General features: G+C 35.4%; 1 protein-coding gene across 1 annotated transcript in view; it reads right to left on the reverse strand.

The window, feature by feature from the left end:
* The window catches only part of COL5A2 (collagen type V alpha 2 chain), a 162,751-nt gene that overhangs the window by 65,726 nt on the left and 71,608 nt on the right, over positions 1-25,417 (reverse strand). Inside the window, exons 2-8 of the mRNA XM_077154406.1 lie at positions 19,348-19,572; positions 13,892-13,905; positions 9,380-9,412; positions 8,414-8,446; positions 6,964-7,017; positions 1,796-1,906; positions 391-468 (exon numbers count right to left, since the gene is read on the reverse strand). Of these exons, the coding sequence (XP_077010521.1) occupies positions 391-468; positions 1,796-1,906; positions 6,964-7,017; positions 8,414-8,446; positions 9,380-9,412; positions 13,892-13,905; positions 19,348-19,572 (548 nt within the window). The remainder of the gene's footprint in view (positions 1-390; positions 469-1,795; positions 1,907-6,963; positions 7,018-8,413; positions 8,447-9,379; positions 9,413-13,891; positions 13,906-19,347; positions 19,573-25,417) is intronic.

Raw genomic sequence — 25,417 nt, forward strand, 5'->3', positions numbered from 1 at the left:
AGTGGGAAAATTTAAAACAGATACAGCAAAACTTCACTTACTTCAAAATTTTACCAAAGCACTGCTCCTATCAACACTATAATTTTTTTTTTATTAATACATTACAGAAATTTTCTTTGCAGTGGTGGTAGCGGAAGGGAATATTATTTTCAAATCCTTTATTTTCTGTGAACTATAGGTCTTCAAGTTTCAAAAGTCTTTTATTACATTGGTAAGTACATTGCACACTCATGAAAACACCACTGGCATTTTAACTGATACATAGTAGGGTTTGATGAATGAATACTTGTACTTAAGAAAACACATACTATTTCTTGATTAGCTAATTTGAGCCTGTTTTTATAGTGGCTCATCACAAGTACTCTGATTATCAGTAAAATGTGTGCTTACCACAGAGCCAGGCATCAGTCCTACTTGACTCCCAAGTCCAGATTTTTCATCCACCCCAGCCATCTGAGCTGCAAATGGCTGTAAAAGCAACGTGTAGACATTATTCCCACAGTAACAGACACATCAACATATTTTTTAAATTAAGAAATCCACACTCTCCAGGATTCTTATAGAATGACTCTTCTGAGAATCATTTTAAACTTTTAACTTTAAAGCAAGGAAAAGATTCAAGTTGTTTTTCATTGCATATGCATTTGATTGAACATTCTTCCTCATGTATTTTTTTAAAAAACTATTTTGCTTCAGAACATCTGCAATGGGTTAAATTTCTGATATTTGATAAAAGCATGGATTATTCTGAAAAATACTTAGCCAGTCTAATCCATTTCAGGCTTAAATCTCTTTATCTGATGCCCTCTTGGGGTGAGAGCTTGCTAAATGTCTAAACAAAGCCTGAAAGATTCCTTTAAAATACTTGCCCTAAATCACCAGATTCCATTTTAGATTATTTTAATTAGATGGTATTCTTCTTCATTGGTTCACGGCAAGTAAACTTTAAATTATATTTATGTAAGTTAATAAACTTTCATAACCCTTTCAATGATTCCCTAAATACTCCCAGAATTAGAGGCAGTTTTATCTTTTCTCTTTCAAATTAAAAAACTCTAGTAACTGAATTGACCGAAACTGTCTATATACATTCCAGTAGTTATATTTCAGATAATTTCAGATATCAGTAGGAATAAAAATGTCTGTATTGATTAAAACATAAACCACAATCACTGGAGAAACAAATGTATGCATTGGTGTAAATAAAAATCTTATTTCAAGGCTCCATATGGTCCGTCATTAAGGTGTGCAATTTACTCATGAATCTTCCATGTCTGCTACTATGAATCTAAGTATCTAAAGACATTTTCCTTTATTTTACTTCAGGAAGGAAACTAAAATTAAGAAAATAATCAGGTAGCAAATTTAACGTCAGCTCAGTGGCCCTTTCATATGTATCATCATGCCGGAAGCATGCTATTTCGGTGGAGGACATGATGCAACTTTCGTCAGCATTCTAAGCCTAGAAAACAGCAAAGGAATGGTGACACGTCTCTCTTTTCACTCCATAGGATGCTAGAGGCCTTTCAGAATTAGCAAGAAGAGCAGAATTCATGGGAGCCAGAACTAACACTGAGAGATATGAATAATTTCGAGCAGCACTTCAACCATTCGTAGTTCAACAATTCCCTGTGGATCTGTTAATTCTGTTGCTCTTTGTAGCAGTGTCACATTCACTTAGCAGCTCTTCCAATGGAGAATCAACCTCTAGATAAACACAATTTAAAATCATAGCAATAAATCAATAATTTAAGATGCTACCTGAGTGTGCTATTGAACAGTGCACACAACTCACTCTGCTCACGCCATCGGGTCCTGGGTGGGACGGGTGTCCTGGAGGCCCCGGGGAGCCAGGCTGGCCGGGAACGCCTGGCTCTCCGTCAATTCCCTGAGGACCACGGGGACCCTGGGAAAACGAGCCAGGGAAATTAAAATCCATTGCCAAGTACACACTTAATATAAAAGCTGAAAGGACAGACTTCCGGGTGGAACGGAGTGCCCGTTATTAAGAAAAATGAATGAGTGGCAACCCAGCCCCTTAATACCAGTTCCACTGGCTGTGGCTAACACCGCTGATTTCTGCACCGGGCAGACATGGAGACGAGGTCTGGGTAGAAATTTTACTCTCGAAGTGTTAAAGCCCCAGTAATCGACCTTCATGGAATAATTATATAAACTTTTATTGAAATCACAAGTATTCTACAACGAGCCTCCTTAGTTGGTTGAGTTTTGCTTTTCAAAGATGTTCAAATAATTTCTGAATTACTGGTCTGTGTGTAAATGCCACCCAAAATTAAGGACCTCTTGATTGGAGTTCGTGCTGTTCCATCTGTAGTTTATTAATTACATTGTAATTATGGCATATCGTATGTGCTAAATATTTGCTTATTACGTTTTCACATTTCAGTCCTCTTTATTAGTTCGAGTCTGACACACTTTATATTCCTTACCAGTCCCGGAGGAAGACCAGACTAATGAGAAATAGAGGGAAAGGCACAGAGACCCAGCCAAGTTCTGGCTTTCAGGGAAGAGAACAATGATTTCTAGCTGCCAAATTCCACTCTCCTTACAACCTACATTTTGAAGGCAGCTTGGGGAACCGCCACTGCATCAGTGCTGGAAACGCTCCTTCCCCCAACCTCATCATTCCCACCAGTCGTGTTAGTACATTTCTGGCTCTTCTTTTAACCCTGGAGAGCCTATAAATCAGGCCTCTTTCTAAGGAAAGGGCCAAAGAAGTCATAAGGCAATATAAAGGGTATAATTAGATGCAGGGATAGAAAAGAATGGTATGTGAGTTGGAGTTTAATAGTAAAAGAAGCTTTTCATGCTGAAAGAGAAGAATATCTACTGAACCCACAGAAAGCACTTGAAACATGAAGATAAGACAGAAGGAGTAAGTTTAAAACAAGCTGACATGATGGGGGGTTAGTTTATATCTGAGGGTTTGGGGGAGGGTAACATAATAGATATTCAGAAATTTAATTATTTAATATATTTTCTAACATTCATTTAAGTGTGTTTACTTCTTGGAGTAGTTTCAAGAAACATTTTTTACGTGTTGTTACCTCTTTGAAAAAGGATTTCTTAGAAAATTACCCACTTCCTTTAAAAAGCAAAATCCTCATGATCACTTCAGTTCACCTAAACTACTGACAATCACTATATTCTTTTCATTATATGGAATAGAGGCTGGCATTAATTGCTGTCTAAGATGTCTCTATCATATAGTATAGATAATATGAGCTGGAAATATAAGCTAATGGTAGCATAGACAAAATAATAGTCATAGAGCCTTGCATGAAAGATCCCAATATGGTTTTCAAATATTCAGTTGTTAATTTAATTGATGACCAGTATTATAACCAAAAAAAAAAACAGTGAGCTAAAACATAATCTCTTCTCCCAAAGATACTTCCAAATAAAAAACAAAAAACTAACTTTCCATGTCAATGGGAGTGGAGAGAAGTTTGAATGATATTAAACCTCATAATAGCCTGTGTGCTTCGCTGTTCTGGGATGAATAATCATCTTTCCAGGCTTGCTTTGAAGACAGCCTACATTTTCAGTGATCATGATCAATTCTGCACCTCCATGGTATCTCCTATAAAGAGCCTATGTGATTTATTCTTTTAGAAATTAAGATTAAAGTTAATGAAGAAAGTTAGTAAAAATGATCCAGAATTATGTGCATATAATGAACAAGATTACAAGTGAGAAGAAAAAATATAATCCACAAGCATGTTACCAATAAGTATTGAAAAAATAAATTATAAATCTAGAACACATTAATAGAGATATATTTTAATATTTCCAGGTGAGCTGAATCACATAAGATTCTATTAAGATAAATATCCTATTTATCATCACTCCCATCTAACCAGGATACGTTTTCAGCAGCCACAGCAGAAATCTACAATAAAAGTACTCTTAAATGACCACTAGGTGGCGGTGTTTAAACATTCACAAGTAGAGTCGAGATGTTTATTAACTGCTGGTTAATAACACCACCAAAAATTAAAATAATTATAAAATGTTAGAGCTAGTAAGAGCTGGCACATTTCCCATTTTATGGATTAGAAAACTGAGACCTATGGGGCTTAAGTGATTTCTGCAGTTAGAACTCAGATTTTCTGGCAAAAAGAATAAAAACAGGTTTCTGAAACAAAACATTTTGAAAGTCTACATTTGTTATAAAAAATAAACACATCTGCCATGTAGGGCTTATCTCTCCCCATATGAACTTTCCAGAATTTCCACCTAGCGGTATTTCTGGCAACATAGAAAGGATAGGATACCTTAAGCTGCTGCCTCAATCTAACATGATTTTATTTTTGCTGTGCATTTGAACTTTGCCCGTGCAAACTAGCATCTCAAGAATAACACTGTTGGTAAATTTGATAACCACTCATATGCCATCATATGTCCTAAATGGGTAACATTTTTAAAATATGGCTTTATGGAAACGTAGAAATTTCCTGCAACATTCAATAAAATAACTCATGCTGAATAAGTAGTAAGCCCCATATCCCAAGTCTTCCAGGAACTGTTCAGCTGGACTAAAGCTATGCCTGTAGCAATATAGGGTGGCACTGCAATCATAAATACCACGTTTCTCCTCTACTTAATCATCAAATACAGCAGAAATCTCACAATGTCAGCAGAGTATCTCAGCGTCAACACCATTGACCATTGGGTCAGACAATTCTTTGCTGAGGGATGATGTCCTGTGCATTGCAGGATGTTTGGAAGCATTTCTGGTTTCTACCAACGGATGCAAGAACAACCACTCTCCCACACCCTGCCACCTACAGTCGTGAGAACCAAAAATGTCTCTAGGCATTGTCAAATGTCTCCAGTGGGAAGGGGAGTGAGTAAAATTATTCCAGAGTGAGAACTACTGATAGCATCCAGGAAATCTTCAGTGCTACCCAGTGACTGGACTGTCTGTCATCAAACATCCACAGTTTTACATAACTGCATAGTGTCTCTTGACAGTGTCCTGTCAAGAGATGGCCTGTCAATGGTATACTGGAGCCACTTCACAGAGGCCGTGGGTGCTGACTATGCACATCTCTTCCTAATTCCATATTCTGTGACCTCATGTTTGGCAGCATAAAGTTGGCTCCAGTGGGAACATTTACTCCAGAAAATCAGCAAAAGCTACAAATTAGGACCTTATAAAAAGAGAGAGCTGGTAGTTAAATATTGTCCAGCATACCACAGTCAGAATTAAGAGAAGAACAGATTTCCTATTTGGGTATCTGCCAGTATCATCCAACTTAATTCCTCATAAATAATCACTCTACACTCTAAACCCAGTCACTTTTGGCACTACTATCCCTCTCCCTCTCTCCCTCTCTCTCTCTCTCACTCTCACACACACACACACACACACACACACACACATGCATACACGCACTCATACCCAATTCCCATTGATTATATCAGACCTAATCAAGATAGTGAATGGAGCATATCCTACGTTAGGTCAAGAAGAGAAGAGAAGAGTAGGAGGGTGAGACTGGATCCTTAATCAGGAATTCTGGAAGTCCACACTATTCCCATAGCAACTTCCACCTGGGCTTAGGATGCAGAGTTATCAATGGCTCTTGGCACAAGTACATTAATACGAAATATTTTCTACATGACCACACATCCTACACCCGAGTGAAGTCATCTTCCTCCTGCCTCTACTATTCTAGGCTCCGGACAGACATTGGAGAACTCCTAACTGTGGTCAAGCTCCCAGCAGTCATGTGGCAGGTTCAGCAGAATGACAAGGAAGAACAGGCATGAGATCATTTGAACGCAGCCTTGCAGCCCCCCCGGAGCCCCTCACTGGGATGGTGCCATCAGCCTGAGTGCCTGCGATGTCATCCTTTACTCCAGCTCCAGGGTGGGAGAGTATTGGCAGGACACTATACTCGGTGTAAGGCGTGGAAGCATAAAAGCATATACAGGTGAAACTAAAGGCGGAAGTTCCTAGGAACATAGTCTAAAATATGTTTTTCCCTCAACTGTATATTCAAGGTTGTTTGTTGCTTCCTTGGTGAAACATTTCTGCCATTTAGATATGGACACATACATATTGGGAAGGCAAAACATCCATACAGAGGTGAATTAAGGGAAATGTCATGGGGAGAAATTAGACAGCATAAACAAATTTTTCTGATGGAAATCGATACATGAAATTAATACAGTTATTTAATATATGAAGGACATTAGATTTTGGAGGTAAAACATAAAAAGAAAAAAATTATAATCCTAGGACTTGAAAACAATACATGTTCCATATGGCTAGGTAAAATGAGAAAACACTTTATATGCATTACATAATATCCTCGGGTTTTATCTTAAGGGTGGGTATAGAGTTGATTATTAAAATTTGAAGGTGTTAGCTTTGTTCTGATAATGGAGTTATAGATTTTTAAAAGTACTCCTTTGATACCTCCAAAGCAACTACTCAGTGAAAAAAAAGGCAGTGTTACTGGGAAAATGAATTCATTGCACCATCATTCGAAAAAAATTTTATCCTCTGATAATTTATTTTTCCTATATTCAGTTTGGTTATTTCTATAGCAACCACACATCACAAAACTTGGGTGTTTTATGTCAACAGTACATTCTTGGCACCAATTACTCATGAGTTATAATTTCTGAAAACAACCTTATGTGCTAACTATGCTTTCTCAGACTCTACTTTATTTTAATCTGACCTCCTAAAGAACAAGGAAATATCAGTTGTATTACTTAAGAAGGATAATATGTATTTATTAGCAAGGGATCACTTCTTCTCAATCAGGAGAGAGATACAACTTCTTCATGACATGAATTCTTTATAATATTTGTACAGGTGAGAAAGGAACAGTGACACATGCTCTTTGAGGGCCCCAGGGAACATGGTGCAGATTGCCTTTCCTGGTACCCATTTACAAAAAGGAAACTCTGTTGCCAACTTACAGGTTTTCCTTTTGGGCCCCGGTCTCCTCTTGGTCCCTGTGATCCTGGTGGTCCCTAAAACAGAAAATGATGGTCATGCCTGCAAAACCTGTACATTTTGGATGTTTTGTTTTTAAAGGTTTGCTTGAAATAACAAAATTAGAAAACAGAAATCATTCGGTTCAGTTTAAAACTATAGCTAATAAAAAGCCACGTGCATATAAAAGTCCTCTGTACATAACAGAGCTACTTATTCCAGCAGTGAAGCTTGAAGAACTGTTAAATATTAGGTGCTACAATTTAGATCACAGAGACCAACTAGCTTAAAGCTGTAATTGCAAATTTGAAAGGACCATTTTCCTGTCTACTCCTAAGCAAAGCCTTGCCACTAAATACTGGGCACGGAAACTTCAGTGCAGATTTTGAGAACTACATAAATGTACAAATCCCAAATTATCAATTATCTGAGAGAATGTGGGAGTTTATATTGGTACCTGACTCCCCGAACTATTCATAATGATTGTGCCAATGAAAGCAGTGGAAAGAAAAGCCTCTTATTCTATGACTGCTTTATGTACCTTTAAGTACCCTTTTTTTCTTCACTGGATATTTTAAAATGCACAAATTTTCAAATAATAATTACTATTTCTTCCTTAAAATAACAAAGGACTTAAATTTCATGCTAAATGACTGCTGATATCTTAAAATTCCTTTTATTACGAGAAAGGTCATTTGTCAGGGGAATTTTATTTATCTTTACTTCCCGAGCTCCATAGTATACCCTTCAAAGAGACTTTCAATTGAGTTATGAAGATAAGATTGTGCATTTCCTCAATTCAACATATGCCATTACTTAAAAGCAAAAGCTTCAGAAGGAATAGATTAAATCTATTAAGGTTGCATTAATATTTTACTTAGGTTGATTTTATGTGTTTTAAAATTTATTTGAATTTGGTGTGTTTATATACGTGTATGTGTGTGTGTGTAAGTAATTTACAAATGCTGCTGTTAATCCAAACCTGAAATCAGCAATCTTTTATGCTAATCCAGAAAATGCTATTCTGATGTATAATTTCTCAAATTCTACTGAAATATATTAATGCCATTAAACAGATAAAAACAGTCTACCATTAATCTTAAACAAGAGGCAAGTATGCCTTGATTTCAAGAGGCAAAGTTAATCTAAATTAAGCACAGTAACAACTGATTGTTTTGCCCTTTATATAACCAATAGCTATTCTAACACATGAGGCATCATAAGATTCACCAATTTTAGCATGAAATGATCCCCTCCATCATTCACTGCTGAAAAGGAATGCCTAAAATGGAAAATGTTTCAGACAAGATATTTCAAGAAAACAAGCATCATTGTTTTACATTCTGTTGTCTTCTCACGGATATAATATCTGTAGATATTTTTAGTATCTCAAAGAGCACACAAATACCATGAATCCTGAATGAAACTACTTACGGCTGGTCCTGGTCGACCACGAATGCCTGTTACCTAAATAATAAACAAGATCATCAGTGAAGGCAAAGTTTCTACAGATTCTAGATAAGTGTGAATAATCAAACAAATAAAAATAATAATAAAAGCCCCAGGGAAGTTCTTTCTAAACAAATGGATGCTGTAAATTGATGCCCATCTCCTCCCTGCCATCAGAACTGATACATCCTAATTTGATTTTGAACATAGGCTGGCAGCATTGGTATGGTGATTAAGAACCCAAGTGGCAGGCGGTGTGAAGGTGGCTCAGCAGGCAGAGTTCTCGCCTGCCATGCTGGAGAACTGGGTTCGATTTTTTGCATGCCAAAAAAAAAAATAAGTGGCCTGGGTTCAAATCCTGCATCTAGCTATCCTTTACCAGACGTGTGGCCTTGGGCTAATTATTTATACTCTCTGTGCTTAAGTCTCCTCCCCTGTGAAGTAGGGATGATGATTATGAAAATGCCTCCCTCACAGAGTTATTGGGAAGACAAAATAAATAAATATTGGGAAGGAACTTAATACGGCACCTAAAACATGGTAAGTACGTACACATGGTAAGTACAGAAATGTTTTTAAATGAAAGAAAACAATATGAATGATTTACTTGAGGTATTCTTTGTAAAATCAAGCCAATTGAAAAGCAAAGAAAAAATTAGACATCACCAAATAAATCAAAGTATATTCTTTTGTCTTAAGAGAGTGATGATAACTCTTTTAAAGGTTACTTAATCATATACTTTTCATCATCTCTTTAAAGAACTCTTAAACAACATGGCATGATCATGGCATGACTTATTTCCATTTGTGTGGAACATTAAGCAATGTCTTTCCATAGGATTACATGATAATTTACACTATAAAATTATTTATGTGGTTTTTCAAAAGAAAAGAAATTAGTTATTTTTTAACCAAGGTACATGAAAATAATATACATATATATATACTTACAACTGGTACTAATCCTGGTTCTCCTTTTTGTCCCTATGAAATTAAAAAAAAAAGATTCATTAGCAGAATACAATGCTTTATTGGGCATGAACATGCCATACTAGAATATGCCATGAAAACACTGGAAATTTCCATATAAGAAATGTAAGAAATGAGAAAAAGTTAGCATTCAATTTGTAGTGTATTTAGTCAGACATTATGCATAAAAAAGGCATTTTTACTCAGCTGAAAGACATAAAAAGAAAATCACTACAATATGTGGTGAAAAGCAAAAATGCGTAAAGTTGTTTTACTCCAGTTTTTACAGAGATAAAACCCAGAGTTGACTGGAGCAAGTAATAGTTGTGATAAAAAGATGTAAAGTCAAAGTACCATAAGAAAAACTACCCAAAAATGGAAAACAAAAAGGAATTTCCAGAAAATTCAAGATATTGAACTATCAGTCTTATGTACTCTGTAACATGATGTCATGTACAGAAGTTATGGATGAATTATACCTTTAGGCATCTCTTATTTTTATCACATTTTTTTTGTATTATTTACTTAGGGATTTTTCTTCCAACAAATTTTGGTCTCAAAGTCATGATCATTTCTTAGTCTATTTTATATCCCCCATGTGGCATATAAACATTTTCAATAAATTCCTGTATGTGCATTAATTTCCCTTAACATATTATGAAATAATGCTTTTTGCTAGGCAGCTGGTGAGGGTGAATAATAAATTTAAGGATTATATTTAAATTTTAGGCAAAGAGCAAAGGCAATGAGTTGTATTCCAATTAATTTCCCCTTTCATATATATTGTTCTTTTATCTGATTATAAAAATAATATGTTCATAGTAGGGAACTTTGAAGGTGAAAGAAATATACAGAAGAAACTAAAAAAATGTCATGCTCAACAACCTGGAATAATTTAAGTAATCAATTTTCATAGATTATTTAAGTAGCTATCAGGAATCTACTCTAGGCTTGGCGTACTTCATGCGAGGGAGAAAGAAGTAAAAGACGCACACAAGCTGCTCCAGAGCAGCTTTTAGATGGGGAAAAAAAAAGCCATGCTTCTAACAAGTATTTTTTGAGGGCTTTCTAAACATAAAGTTTCTTCTATTTGGTTATTTCTCCAGTGACAACAATTAATTGTTTCCAGGACTGTTAAATTTAGGCATTCTTAGCCTTCCATCACATACATGCATTCTGATTTAGCTAATCAATACTTCATTATTTCACGCTTAGATTTTGTTTTCATTTTTACAATTAAAAGTAACATTACAATGAATATCCTTGTATATAAATGTTTATTGTGTCATCTATGATTAATACTCTGATATGTTTCTACAGGTTAAAGTTGTGGATTAAAGATCACACCTTATTTTAAGATTTGGAATAGATCATTAAAGTATACTGCTAAAAGTACAATAAAATCACTGTTCCAATAACACCTCACACCTGACGAAGTTTGGAAAAGTGAACTTTAACATGATTTTGTAATTTTGATAGTCCTAATGAAGTACTTACTCAGTGACAGAATAGATAATACCCTGGTCATAACTGTTGATCATGCTAATGCTGAAGTAGCTAATACTCAGTGTTTTAGTTTGCTGAAGCTGCCAGAATGTAACATTCTGGTAGAGAAGGCTTTTAACAAGGGGATTTATTTAGTTACAAATTTACAGTTCTTCGGAGGAAGGGCAGCTCACTTTCCTCTGGCTTTCTCTGTCACATGAGGGGGCAGGCTGAGATCTCTGCGTCATTCCCTCCAGGCTTCTCAGTTCAGTGGGCTTTCCCACTGAACTTTCCCCAGGGCAATTCCTTTCTGCATCTCCAAACATCTGTGTCTGAACTGCCTTGAGTGCTGAGATGAGGTACGCTGAGCTCCTGAGCTCTCTTCTGACCTCTCTTTTTTCAACCCTACAGCTAATTAAATAAAATGTCGCTCATTGCCAAGGCAGTCCTTTTAGCCTAATGCAGATATAATTAGCCATAGATGAATTTCACATGCTGATGATTTAAGTCCACAGAAACAAACACCTGGCCAAGTTGACTCCTGAACCTAACTATCACACTCTGGAAATCAGGAATAAATTGAGAATTCAGAGAAGGGAAATAGACTTACATAAGCAGGAGGAATTTCTATATGAGTAAGTATGAGGTATAATCATGAGAGAATAATGGACAACCCACAGTAAAACTAGGGGAAGAAAAGATCAATGTATATGAGCTGTTTTAAAACAATAAGAAAATAGTAAAGATTAATTTTGTAAGAGCTATAACATGAGATTTCTTTGAAATAGTCATTTTCCATTGTTTAGGAGTGCTGTAAATCCACATCCAAATAAATAAAGGACTTCGTGAGAATGATCTGAAAAATGCCTCCTTTCTGAAAAAGTCTAGAAAAACAAGTAAAAAGGGAGGAGAAATTGCTTCAGCCCTTACAAAAAGATTAATTCCTCAAACGCTGAAATGAGAAAAATGGAATAGTCTGCTAAGAGTGTTTGTGAAATATCTGTCCTAAGAGACGACTAAGCAAAATACAGACTCGACTCTTCACTTTGCATTTAGGGGGATGGAATCCACTGATGTTTCTTAACTAAAATGTAAGGTTTTTAATATCTTATATGAGCTTTCTAGTCCTTCATAATACTTGATTTGGGACTGAGTGTTCAATGATCTGTTTCCGATAATAAATTCCCCTAAGGAGTCTATGATACATTCTATACTGGAAATAACTCACAAATGTAAACATCTGCTTCCACTGCTTTTATTTATTTGCAGTGAATAAGTCAAATTATGTAGATGCATGATTTGTCTGAGCTTTTACTAAATTTAATTTTCATGTCCACTAGGAACAAAGTTCAAATACTCCAATTCAGATAAGATTTACAGTTTAATTTTACTTCTTGTCTGGTACCATCACTTAATGCCTTGTGGACATGCCTTGCTACTTTCACAGGCTGTTGTTACCAAACAGGCAGACACATTATTCTCACACTTTTGCATCATCTGTATCATTTGCCTCATATCACTTATATATAATTAAGGCTCAGTAATTATTTCCCCAAATAACCTGAATGAATACATTATCAATAAAAATAATACTGATATAAATGAAGAATAAAACACATTTTTATAACATTTTTCTGCTCTTATTTTTGTAATGACACAATAATAAATGACAAAGAGTAACGAAGGTAGTGGCACATAGCTAGAGTGTGCTAAATTAGGACAGCTGCTTTGAGCCCTTTTCCGGCTGCCCCAGTGGCTTTGGAGAAAAGCAATTAAGGATATAACCTTCTGTTGTCTCAGGAACGTGGATGACTACTAACCAAGGTTAACGGATTATTTCTGGGCAGTTCTCACTATTAGTTCTTTTTCTGCTTCACAAATTTTTGTTTTTATTGTCTAAGGCCTATCCTCACACTTTCAAGTTCCAGTTTATTCTAGTTTTCAGATGTCGATTAAATATGAACACGTATTTGTGGTCTTTCTCTTTTCACATATATTCATTTACAAATAGCTTATTTGCATTTATCCCAAATAAGGTAAACTTATGATACTGCCTTCTGAACCAAAAAGTGTATAACTGGCCAAGATCTCTTGATAACAGCATCACTTTCATTTATCACGACGGCATAGCATTGCTTTATCTAACTGATATATCATTTTACCGTGGAGCCATTATGTTCAACAGTGAAGGCAATTTAAATTAGCTGATAATCTGTCGAATATCTGCCATGGCAATTGGAGTTACTGCCTCATGTACGCTTCTCCCTCTCTATGCCAGTAGCATCTGAATAACATTGAAGAGAATGCCATAGTTTCCAAGGTAACTAGAAAACTGCGAACACTGCCAAGAGAAATGGAATTCTCCTCACTTAAAGGAATTGCCCATGTCCATATGAAAAGTGGCCAAACTGGCCAGTTGTACTGGAATTATTGGCTATATCTCAACTTTGTCCTCTTCAGTGTAAAGCTTGTCTCCAGCGTTAGATTTTAAGTCCCCTAAAGGTCAGGAGGTGAGCTAAAGTGAGATGGTATGTTTGGTAAAATGTCCAGTTAATTTATTTAGTTGGATCTTTATGTCCCAGTCAATGAGAGAGGGGCCACAATTCCCCTGAAGCAGAACTGCCTTCCTTCCCTTCTCTCCTTCCCTCTGTCCCTCCCTCCCTGCCTTCCTCCCTTCCATCAGACACACATTGCACTCCTAATATGTGCAAAATATATATTAAAGCACCTGTGATAACTGCAAGAACTATAAAGTTAGGAAGACATTCTCAATTACTAAGGAGCTCATAACTTTCTGACAGAAACAGATATATAAACAAAAAATTAGCAATAATGTGAATAAAATAGAGCATCTGCAATCTAGAAGCATAGAAGCTGAACTGTGTTCATATATTTAGCATAGTTTGTCCTTTACAAAAGGCTTTCAAATGTTTTAAAGTACAGTCCTGCGTGGGCAATGTTAGAATGAATTCTACTTATGAAAAAGAAACTAAGCAAAGTAAAACGTACCTTTCTTCCTCTACCTATAAAAAGAAAAGAATAAATAGGTTATTTGAAGGGGAAATGGTTATTGGGAATATTTACTTTCGATAAAAAGTTTCTTGTGGAGTTAGAATTTGACATAAATAGATTTCCCTATCACCAGAAGGTAGAATGTAAACATTGTTTTGGATCAATTTTATTTCTTTAAAAGGCAAAATAGTACATCCCTTTAGAAAATTCTGAAATAATTTGAATACCCTTTACAATATTTATATAGTATTTAAAGTCCATGAAATTATAAAACTATTAAAATTATAATGCATTATCTTCAATCAATATTCTCTCTTTTAGCTTTATCTTTTATATATCTTTAAGTAGGTTATACATCGACATGTTTCAAAAGCCAAAATGGATTAAAGGTATGAAATCTTCCATCCTTGTCCCCTTTCTGCTCTTCCCCATGTTTGACCCTCCGTTCCAACAGGAGGCCACTATTATTGATTTCTTGTGTATTATTCTCGTTTCTTCCTACATATAGGAACAAATACTAATATAGACTCATTTTGATACTTTTCCCACGCTGTTCCATAGCTTTTATCTTTTTATATATTTCTTATATATATCATATATATCTTTTTATATATTTGAGCTCTTTACATATTAATATATAGTTTCCTTATTGTTTTTCATAAAAATTTTATGGGGGTTTCAGAAGATTGTTTCTAATCTTTTGCAATACTGTCCCATTTGTGATATCACAGTTATAGGGATGCAAGGAAGCTCTACTGTTAACTATGCCAGAAAAATAGGTACAACTGGGATTATTCTGGGCAAACTGGGATGGATAGTCATGTTAGCTATTACAAATAATAATATAATGAAAAATCTTTACAAATATGGTCCATGTAAGTGTATTTGTAGTATGATTTCCCTAATGCCGAATTTGGAGTCAAAGTGTACAGACATTTATAATATATTTATTGCTGGTATCCCTCCATATAAGTTATACCACTTTTCACTCCACCCAATGCATGAGAGCCCACGTTTCCCACAGGCATGCCTACACAGGGTACTATCAAACATTTTAATTGAAAAGCCATTTTTATTTCCTTTTCTTCGAATTATAAGTTAATTTCCTTTGCAAATTTTCTGACTGTGTTGTTACTCATTTATATCTACAAGCTCTTCCTATGTAAAGGATATTAACCAGTTGTGATTTGAACTGGAAATACTTTTTACTTTTTTACACTTTACAAAAATACTTTTTCTTTTTTTTTTTGTACAATACAGAAGTTTATAGTTTTTATGCATTTTATGGCTCCTGGATTTTGAATCAGAATTAAGACAGCCTTCCTCACATCAAGATTATAAGTTATAAAGACATTTTCCTTGAAATTATTATGTTTTCATGTTTAAATTTTTTATTAAGCTTGATTTATTTAGAATTTATTCTGGGGTAAGATTGCAATAATTATTCTCTTTAATTTTTTTCATACAGCTTCCCACTTATTCCAACTTGAATTATAAAATAATCCTTTTGCTCTTGCTGAGATGCCATCGTTATCATATCCAAACTGACCATGTGCATTTTTTTATCTATTTCAGAACTTTTTGTTTAATTTTATGATCTCTCTATTCATGCACTAGTACCACATTTTTAAGTTAATGAGTCCTTTAATGTATTTATTATGTAGTTGGGTTGGGCATCCCTTCACTGTTCTTCTTTCTCAGGGTTTGCCTGACTATTTTATGACAATTTTTATTTTCAACATGTTAAATTCTCTAATTTCAAAACCTCTAATTCCTTTTTCTTGTTGAAGTGTGTGCTCAGGTACATTCAGTATTTTTAAATGACAGTGGTAAGAATGGATAGCTATACTCTATCACTGAGTTTAGAGGGAATGCCTCCAGTATTAAATACAATGATGCTTTTGAGCTGAGATATAAACATTTTATCATGTTAATGAAATGTCTGTTTATTGCCACATTATTAACTGTTTCTATCAAGAATATGTATAGATTTTTGCCAAATACTTTATACTCCAATTATTGGAACAGGCATATACTTTTTCTTCATAGTCTAAGATAATTATTAATGGCTTTATTAATAGTGCATACTCTTGTATTTATGGAGTAATCTCCAAATCTTTCATGACTAATTATCGCTTTAATATGCTGATAGATTTAATACTTAATTTCATTATTTGATTTAATATTTTAATCAATATTTATAAGATTGGCCTCATTTTATTTTTTGTGCAATCTAAGTCACATTTTTGTATCAATGACATACGTCCCTCAAGCAAGCTTTGGCAGTTTGCCTTCTCTTTCAATGTTCTAGAAGAGTTTGAAAAGGAGGGAAAGTTTCTGCTTTTTAATGATATGACAAGTGTGAAACAACGTGGACCTGCTGTTTTCTTGGGGAGCTAGCTGATTTACAAATTTCTGTATTTCTTCTAAGGAAATCTGTGTGCTCAGTTTTTTTATTTCCACCTGGGCCCATTGTAATAACTTACACTGCCCTTGAAAATACCCATTTTGAATATGCTTTCAAAATTATTAGCATAAAATTGCATTAAAAAGCCTCTTATACTTCTTTTATTTCCTATTTACATTAAAGTTTTTTTCCTTTATCATTTATTAATGTATGGTTCATTTATTTCATTGGTTTTATTTAGAACCTTTTATGGAGGTGCATGTTATTTCTACTGTATTTCTGTTTATTTACTTTTCAGTCTCTGCTTGTTTTCTGTATGAATTTCTTTCTTCTTATTATTTTCAGTTTATTTGTGGTTCTTCTCTAGTTTTTCGAGATGAATACTAAACGTACATGTTTTTTAATTCTTTATTTTTTACTTATATGAGCATAGAACTGTGAATTTTTCATTATCTTTTTAAAAATAAAATATATCCCTTTGTTTTCAATAATCCTTGTTCTGTTTGATATGATAGACTTCTGATATTTAAGATGATTCATATATTGATTCCTCTACTTATCTCAGCATTACTCTGACATTACTCTTAGATCTATATTTATTTAGACAGTTTCTATTAATTCCATTAAAGTAAGCAATGATAAAATTACTCTGTTTCTTATTTCTTCCATGTCCCTCTCTTCCAGCACTCAATTTGTGCCCTTTTCTTTAGCATTTTTTCTTTGAAGGTTTAAATATGTTACTATCTCTTGAACAAGATTGTCAGCTTTGAAAGATAATTTTGACTCTCACTTCTAAAAATGAGGAATCAGCAAACTCACCCTCCTTCATACTCTTTACCCTTCTCCTTTCATTATTTATTGGTTGTGTTATTTTTATACACACATTTCTCTATGTACATGTATTATTTCTATATATAGTCAATATTTATACTATTTGCTTCACTCTCTAAATCCTAACTCACAATTTTGTTTAGGTTTTCTTAAAGTTATTGAATGCTCACATCAGCTCTTGGGTAGTTTCCCCAATTAACTCTCAGTTGCTTGGGGTTTGCCCTGGTTATTTCTTTAAGAAATTTATGAAAACAATGTTTTCTGAGTTCCTTTATTTTCAAACATTTTTCTGTTGCTTAAAGGAGGAAATAGATTTATATTTAAACTTTGGTTCACATATATCTTTTCTTGAGAAGCTTGCAGATATCGCTCCACCGTCTTCTGGCACTGACTGACTGTGGAGAAATCTGTGACCAGCCTGATATTTTTTTTTCTTAGAAGCAACTTATTCTTTTTCTCTGTTTCTCCAAAAGATTCCTTTTTTGTCCTTAAAATTTAATAACTTTGCTAAGATATGTTTCAATATTGACTCTTCTGAGTCAATTTTTTCAGACACATTTGCCTTTCTAAACAAGAGTTTTCTTGTATTATATCATTATTTATTCTAGAATATTGCATTTATGTCTTCTTTTCTGTGGGGGCTCTTCTTCACGGATACCCTTTGCCTGTCTTCTACATCTATTTTTTTCATTTTAATTGTTTTTAATTTGTATAAATTTTAATCTTTTTGGCTGACTTTCTTATTTTTAATCATCTGTATCCCTTGTCATATTTTGTGCAGTATTTACTCCCCTTGTGCTCCTTTCTATTTCGTCCTTTATTTCTCTATGATAATTTTGGTCTTCCTTCTGTTTCTTTCCTGACCATTATTTTTAAAATTTTATTTATGTATTTTTTTGCATGGGCAGGCACCAGGAATCAAATCCAGGTTTCTGGCATGGCAGGTGAGAACTCTGCCTGTTGAGCCACCGTGGCCCATCCAATTTTTAAAACTCTACTTTAAGGTCTTTTGCATAGAGACAATTTCTTGTTTAAATTGTATTTAGTTGATGGTGAAGTTCTTGATCAGAATGTTTATCTGAACTTGGGGAAACATATCTACAGTGAGTTTTTTTATGTGGTGAATTCAATTGAACACTCCACTATTTTTTTCTTCTAGTATATTTCTATACTGTTGTCAGATTATTTTTTATTATTTATTGGGGAATGAATAGGGTTTTCCTAGACTAGCTGTTTGTAGGATATGTAGCTATTCATATATTTTCTGTGTTTTTAAATTTTTGCCATCATTTATTATTTATTATTATATATCATTTATTATTCACTTATCTCTATCACTTTAATTTTACTTCATTCCTGGGGTTTCTGTGCAGATTGTATGTGTTTTGAGTAGCCCTTAATTATGGTATTTTAATAATTATCTCTCTCTTACTGCATTGCTGAAAAATGAGCCTAAGTATTTATTCAATATAACATCATTACTGTTGACTATCAAAGAGAAAAGGTGAGTTGCTACCTCACATTTCTCTGTATGTATGTTAAACACATCATTATATTTATTATAATTTGCAACGGAATTTTTAAAAACTAAAAATAAGGGCTTAATCTCTTTATCATTGCTAAAGCAATCTAAAGGTTTAATAGTTATCTTACCTAGTTCATCAAAATACAAAAATATGAAAAATCTCTTCTATGTGAGTCTCTTTATCAAACATATTCAAATACATCGTCTCTATTAAATAGACACTTTTCTTCAAAAACTTTAAAACAATAAAAAAGCCAATATTAAAAGCATTCTGTATTTATTAACCAATACAATAGAGGGTGCTGTGGCACTGAATTACATTAGATATAACTATTCTGTTCTCAAGGGCAAAGTTGGCATTAGGGAAAATAAATGTGTTTTCTAGATCTCTTCTTGGAAATTAATGGGCTTCATAGAAAACTAACACATATCTTGTAGACATTCACCATGGATATGGTAACAAATGGCCAGCAAAAGCAGTACAAAGAATTCTTAGACATACCCACTTAAAATTTTTAAGAAGATGGGAAATTCCTGTCTCCTTCTCACTAGTGTTAGATAAAGTAAGGGAGCAAAAGCATCAATCCTGAAGGCCACTGAATAGTGGGCTGTTGAGCCCTGAGAGCTAAAAACACCACAACTTTAAAGATGAGTCATTGGATCAACTGAGTTGGCCCGAAGTATTCTTACCAAAATTGGTAGTGCTCCTTCCCGTTGTCTGTGGACAGACAGGACAGCATTCCCCAGAAGGAGTTACAGGGTCTGCACAGTCGAGCACTTCCTGGCACTGTATATTGTCACACAGAATGGCTCCATTATCACAGACACAGATCTGGCAAGGGGCAGGTTTCCAAATATCCCTGTTTAGGTACATCTGACCATTCTGAGTGCAGGGTATTTCTTCATCATATCCCTCTAGAAGAAGAAGAAAAAAAAAGGGTGGGGGGAGAGAGAGGAGATTAGTAATCCTCTGAAATTTTGGAATCTGGGAAACACAGCAATTTAAGAAGATGAGTCATCTTGCGGGTTCTAAAAATTCTGGGTCAAGCAGTAACCTTCCAAGGAAACGGAATACAGATGAACTTGCTTCATTTAATATTTATGTACAAAGCAATATGTAATTCACCATAAAATAATTATGATGCTTACATCCTAGCATGATGGGGGAGGGGCAGAGAAGAAAACATGATCCACATGGGTAGGTAAGTGTCACCACAGAATACCCCTACAAGAGTTCATTTTTTAAGATATAAATGATCAAAGATGGGAATATCAGCAGGGAGGGATAAAACAGACTTTCCAAAAAGTTGGAGAAAAATAATAGTTCAAATGATAATGTATGCTTTTGTTGTTTAGTGAACCCCTGTGATTTTCAACTCAATAAATTTTAACTTTGTAAATATCAAAACAAGAGACAACAGGTGTTCATGTACCATGGAGAAAACCTTTAAAAAACATATATGTGTTTATTACAATTATTTTTAAATTCAAAGCAAAAATAAGAATACCAGTGTTCCATTTCATGTTAAAAGTTTGCCTCTAGATATCTAAAGTTGCCTGCTAAACTAATGGAAACTCAGAACTTTAGAAGCAATGTGTTAGTTATCTTTGCATCAAAATTAAGTCATGACCAAAACAATAAGTTAATATAGTAAGTTATTATATCTACAAAGTGCCTTTCCATATTTAGATCAAAAATTAAAACAGAATGGGAGAGATATACACACATAGTGTGTACATACACAGTGATAGCCATTCTATTGTGCATTTATTATGAAATAAATACATATACATTGAGCTTGGTAATATAAGAAACGAAACTATGGTATTTTAAACAGAATGTGGATCATATCACCCCTTTGTAATTTCTTCAGGAGCTTCTCAACCTTTTAAATTCCAAACTCCCTAATAAAACTGCAAGCTCTGTGTGACCTACACTTGCCTACCAAAAAAAGATTTAATGCCAGCCTCTCCTTACACAACATTGTCTAGCCACACTAACTTTTTTATATTACTTGAAAAAGCAAGGTGTTCCACCCCTCCCAATCCTTGCACAACTCATTCCCTTTGCTTGGGACTGACTTCCTCCCTCATTCAAGACTCTCAAGGCTTGCTCTTCATTCATAGCTCTGATTATTTAAAAAAAAATCCATTTCTGATGACCATATATATGTTAGACTTTTGTTTACCCAATTGATACACTTCACAGAACTCTTTAAAGAATTCATTCATTCACTCATTAAGGATACTCATTTATTTTTACTATTTTATATCCTTATCTGTTCCACTGGACAGTAAGAGCCATCAAAGTGGAGAGACTAGGTGTGTCTAGTTCATCATTGTATTTTTAATGCTTGATGCTATTCTTTGCACAGAGTGGATGTCATGGTTAGAGACATGTGTCAACTTGGCCAAGTTGTGGTAGCTGTTTATCTGATTGGGCAAGTACTGGCCTGTCTGTTGCAATGAGGACATTTCATAGGATTAGGTCATGAGCACGTCAGCTGCATCCACAGCTGATTCCATTTGTAATCAGCCAAAGGGGAGTGTCTTCTACAATCAGTGATGCTAAATCTAATCAGGGGAAGCCTTTTAAGGAGGACTCAGAGGAGACAGGCCCCATTCCTGCTTAGGCTGGTGAGCCTCTCCCGCGGAGTTCATCCAGACCCTCCATCGGAGTCATCGGCTTCACAGCCTGCCCTGTGGATTTTAGACTCTGTGTTCCTGCGGTCACATGAGACACTTTTATAAATTTTATATTTGCAAGTGTTCCCTGTTGATTCTGCTTCTCTAGAGAACCCTAACTAATGCATCTTGGTACCGAGAGTGGGGTGCTGCTGTGGTTTGCAAATGCCAGATATGTTTGAACCGGTGTTTTGGATGGCTAAGGGGAAGATTTTGGAGGAATTGTGAAGAGAATGATGGAGAAGTCTTGGAGTGTGTGAAGAGACTGTTGGTGTAAATAGAACCACTGCCAATCTTGACAAAGGAGGACACAAAAGAGAGAGGTTGGAGTTTGCAAAGTGAGAACCATGGAAGCTCGGGTCTGAAGCCAAGAAACTTCGGCCAGGAGCATGAACCCACCCATATACATGGAGAGGGTGAGTTTACCCTGAAGGGTGAGGATGAACCTCCCACCTTGTTGCAGTAGAAGAGTTGTGCAGCCTCAGGCCTTGGAGAAGGTAGAGCACGCTCCTTGGGGGACTAGGAGAGCCTGGCTGCCACCACATGGAGGGCTTGAGCATGTGCCCCAGAAATGGCAGAGAGCCCAGGGGTGGTCCTGATGCCTGGAGAGAGTGGAGCCAAGAGGTGGTCTCCTCGATGTTCCCCGAGGTTGATTTGGAAAGAGGCGGGCCACTGCATAGGCCCTCGGAAAGGGTGGGATTGCCACTTTCTAAAGCCGAAGGATGAATGACTTTCAGACTTCGAAATCCAGTGGTGTTTGCCCTGCAGGTTTTACATCTGTGTTCTTCCAATTTCTCCCTATGCAAATGAAAACCTATATCCTGTGAATATCCTCCTTTGCATCTTGGCACTAGACAACTTGTTTTGAGATTCACAGGTTCACAGCAAGAAGAGAATTTTTTGCACCTGTTTAAGGTGATGTTTGTAGTTGCCAAGTTGACAAGGGGTGGACATGTGTTAGTTAGATTCAGTTGTCAACTTGGCCAGGTGAGCGTACCTAGTTTTGTTGCTGCGGACATGAGCCGATGGTATGTGAACCTCATCTGTTGCTGATTTACATCTGCAGTTGGCTAGGAGGCGTGCCTGCTGCAATGAAGGACGTTTGACTTAATTGGCTGTGGCTTAAATGAGAGACTGCAACGTAGCACAGCCTAAGCAGCTCGCATTCCTCATCTCATCAGTCGCAGCTCAGCCTAGGCCTCTGGAGATGCAGAAAGAAGTCACCCCGGGGAAAGTTGTTGGAACCCAGGGACCTGGAGAGAAGGCCAGCAGAGACCACCCTGTGCCTTCCCATGTAAGAAAGAACCTCAGTGGAAAGTTAGCTGCCTTTCCTCTGAAGAACTAACAAAATAAATCCCCTTTTATTAAAAGCCAATCCGTTTCTGGTGTGGTGCATTCTGGCAGCTAGCAAACTAGAACAGTGGATATCCAATAAATACTTGTCAAATGGATGCATTTGACTTGCAAGTACTTGTCAAATGAATGAATGAGTCTATATTTTGATAAATTAACCTAATGACATTAGCTTTAACTTTGTATTTTGCAAAAATAAAAATAAAAAGTGCATTGGCAATCAGTTTATGAAAGAATCTAGCACTTGGCAAATTTTGCACATATCCTCAAAACACAGAAACACAGGTGAAAATGATTTCAACAGAGGTAAAGATACTAACCAAACCATTCATCTTCCTAGATGTAAACTATTTATTCCTGAATAGCATTTTTCTCACTGCTTTCTTGTATCCATTATGGAATACATAGCTATGTATAGTCAGAATTTCATCCCAGATATGTGGCAAATGGAAAATTGCTTTCAGAATGTCACCACATCATTACAATTTCTTGTGCTTTTTCATATGAAGAGCACCAAATTTTTAATCTTTTTCTTCATCATCAAAAAGCATTACATAAAAAAAGCATCACATAACACATAGCTCTTCTACAAAACAATATTGTTTTAACTGTGTACACAGTACTATTGTAGGCTTTTTTTAACCAAGGGAAAAATAAGACTCCTGTTTTAATATTTTTTTTCAGGAGGATTATTTTAAAAAACTAAGGACATTTGTACATCCCATTAGGAGTATGGAATTTTAGGAAAAAATCATTTTGATGATGTAGTTCTTTGATAAACATTTCCACACAACACCAACTGTATCGAAACTGATTTACATTCATAGTCCATTGAACAATTTTACTAAGTAGATAAACTAAGCATAACTCTGTTCACTAAATGTTTTAACTGAGAATGAACTATCCAATTGCAAGCATTGAATACCACTGCTTGAAAATGATATATGCCATAAGCTTGCTTCTCCTTTCCACACCCTGGGGGACAACCATGTTTATATGTATTTACTGAAAGCTACATGGGTATGTACCTCATATTGAACATACAAATTATTCAAAGAATATGTATTCTGTTCTTGAAAATTGTATTATCATTGTAGAGTTGATCTAAGTTGCATCAATGAAACAATTAGATATTTGGAGCTAGATAGAGAATGTGGGAAAGAAACAAAGAAAAAGCAAAGTGACATGATAACACTATAAATTGAAGATGACTGAAATGTGTGAGAGTCAGTTCAAAGGATGAGTTATCCTGTCTGTCTTTTGTTCCTTCAGAGTTAGAATAAAAAAGACACATTTTTAGGTGTCATCAACATGGTGATGCAAGATATCCCCTGAAAAAGCCTCCCCATAAATTCAGTAAATATAAGGACAAATTCCACTTGCTTAGAACTCTGGAAGATGATAAATATTGGAGAAGGATCCACAAATGCTGAATCAAAGAAAGGGGAAAATATCAGGTAGGAAATTTCCTACCTAGACTAGCAAATCTCTTCATTCCACCTCACTAGTTCCTGAGAAATTTGGGAGTTATCCAGAGGCAGTGGTCTGGGCCACTCCTACTGGGGCCACAGACCATAGAGAACTCACAGCTGTGAGCTAGAACCCATGCACATGCATGCACAGAGACCCAAGTCCATGGACACAGAGGGTGGAACACAAGCTACCGAGGAATCCTGCATACAAAAGGGCCACTGGGAGAGGGATTTGGGGAGAGAGAAACTGTGGTAGAACAGTGGCTGCCAAGTGGTGCACTTACTCAATCCAGTCACTGTCAGCTGGATACACTAAATGCAAAACAGAATTTTTTTGGAGTGACCCATCTTTCTTAATTGGCCCCATGTGGCTCCTCTAGGCAGAATACCCTATTGGGCAAGAAACTAGATGCAGAAAAGCCTCACACAGAAAAAAAAAAAAAAATGGGAGGGGGGCAGGTTAAATTGAACTGCTGTAAGACTGGGGCTCCAGAACTAAAAAGTGTAAGGAAAACAGGGTGCCCAATAAACAAATCACAGGAGCTTGGAAGAAAATCCTGCACAAAAATAAATGGAACAGATCAAGATTCCTGGAGAAGAAATGGAGGAAACAAAGTTTTCTCTTAGAGGTGAAACAACTGTACAAAAAGTATAGTCTTAAAAATTGTACTGCATATCAAGGGCAAATATCAGATGAAGAACTGAAAAAAATCTGATCAGTTAAACTTGGGCTATTTTAAAGATCCAGAATAAGTTGGATCAAATGTCAAAGAACCTTAACACAATGCATCAACAATAAAACTTCAGACAAGAAGGAAAAACTGACCTTCAGAGCTAACTCAAGACAATCAGAGCCTAGAAATCAACAAAAAATCACAAGCCATACTCAGAACAGAAAGATATGACTCAGTCAGGGGAACAAATTAAAAATTCATAGGAGGCACATACTTTGGAAAAACTAATTAAAGTTCAAAAAAAATCTCCAAAATCAATTCAAGGCAACAAGGGAAATATATGCATAAAGAGATAAAGGATATTAAGAAGAAAATGTGTGAGCATAAAGAAGATTTCAAAAGTATTTAAAAAAAGAAATTATGGGGATGAAAGACAGAATAGTAGAGATGAAAAATATACTAAAGTTATACTACAGTGGATTTGAAAAGGCAGAAGAAAGAATCAGTGAACTAGAAGGCAGAGCAAATAAATCACATGTCAGAAGAACAGATAGAGAAAAGAACAGAAAAAATTGA

This window comes from Tamandua tetradactyla, chromosome 3, assembly GCF_023851605.1.
Source record: "Tamandua tetradactyla isolate mTamTet1 chromosome 3, mTamTet1.pri, whole genome shotgun sequence".
NCBI classification, from domain to species: Eukaryota; Metazoa; Chordata; class Mammalia; order Pilosa; family Myrmecophagidae; genus Tamandua; species Tamandua tetradactyla.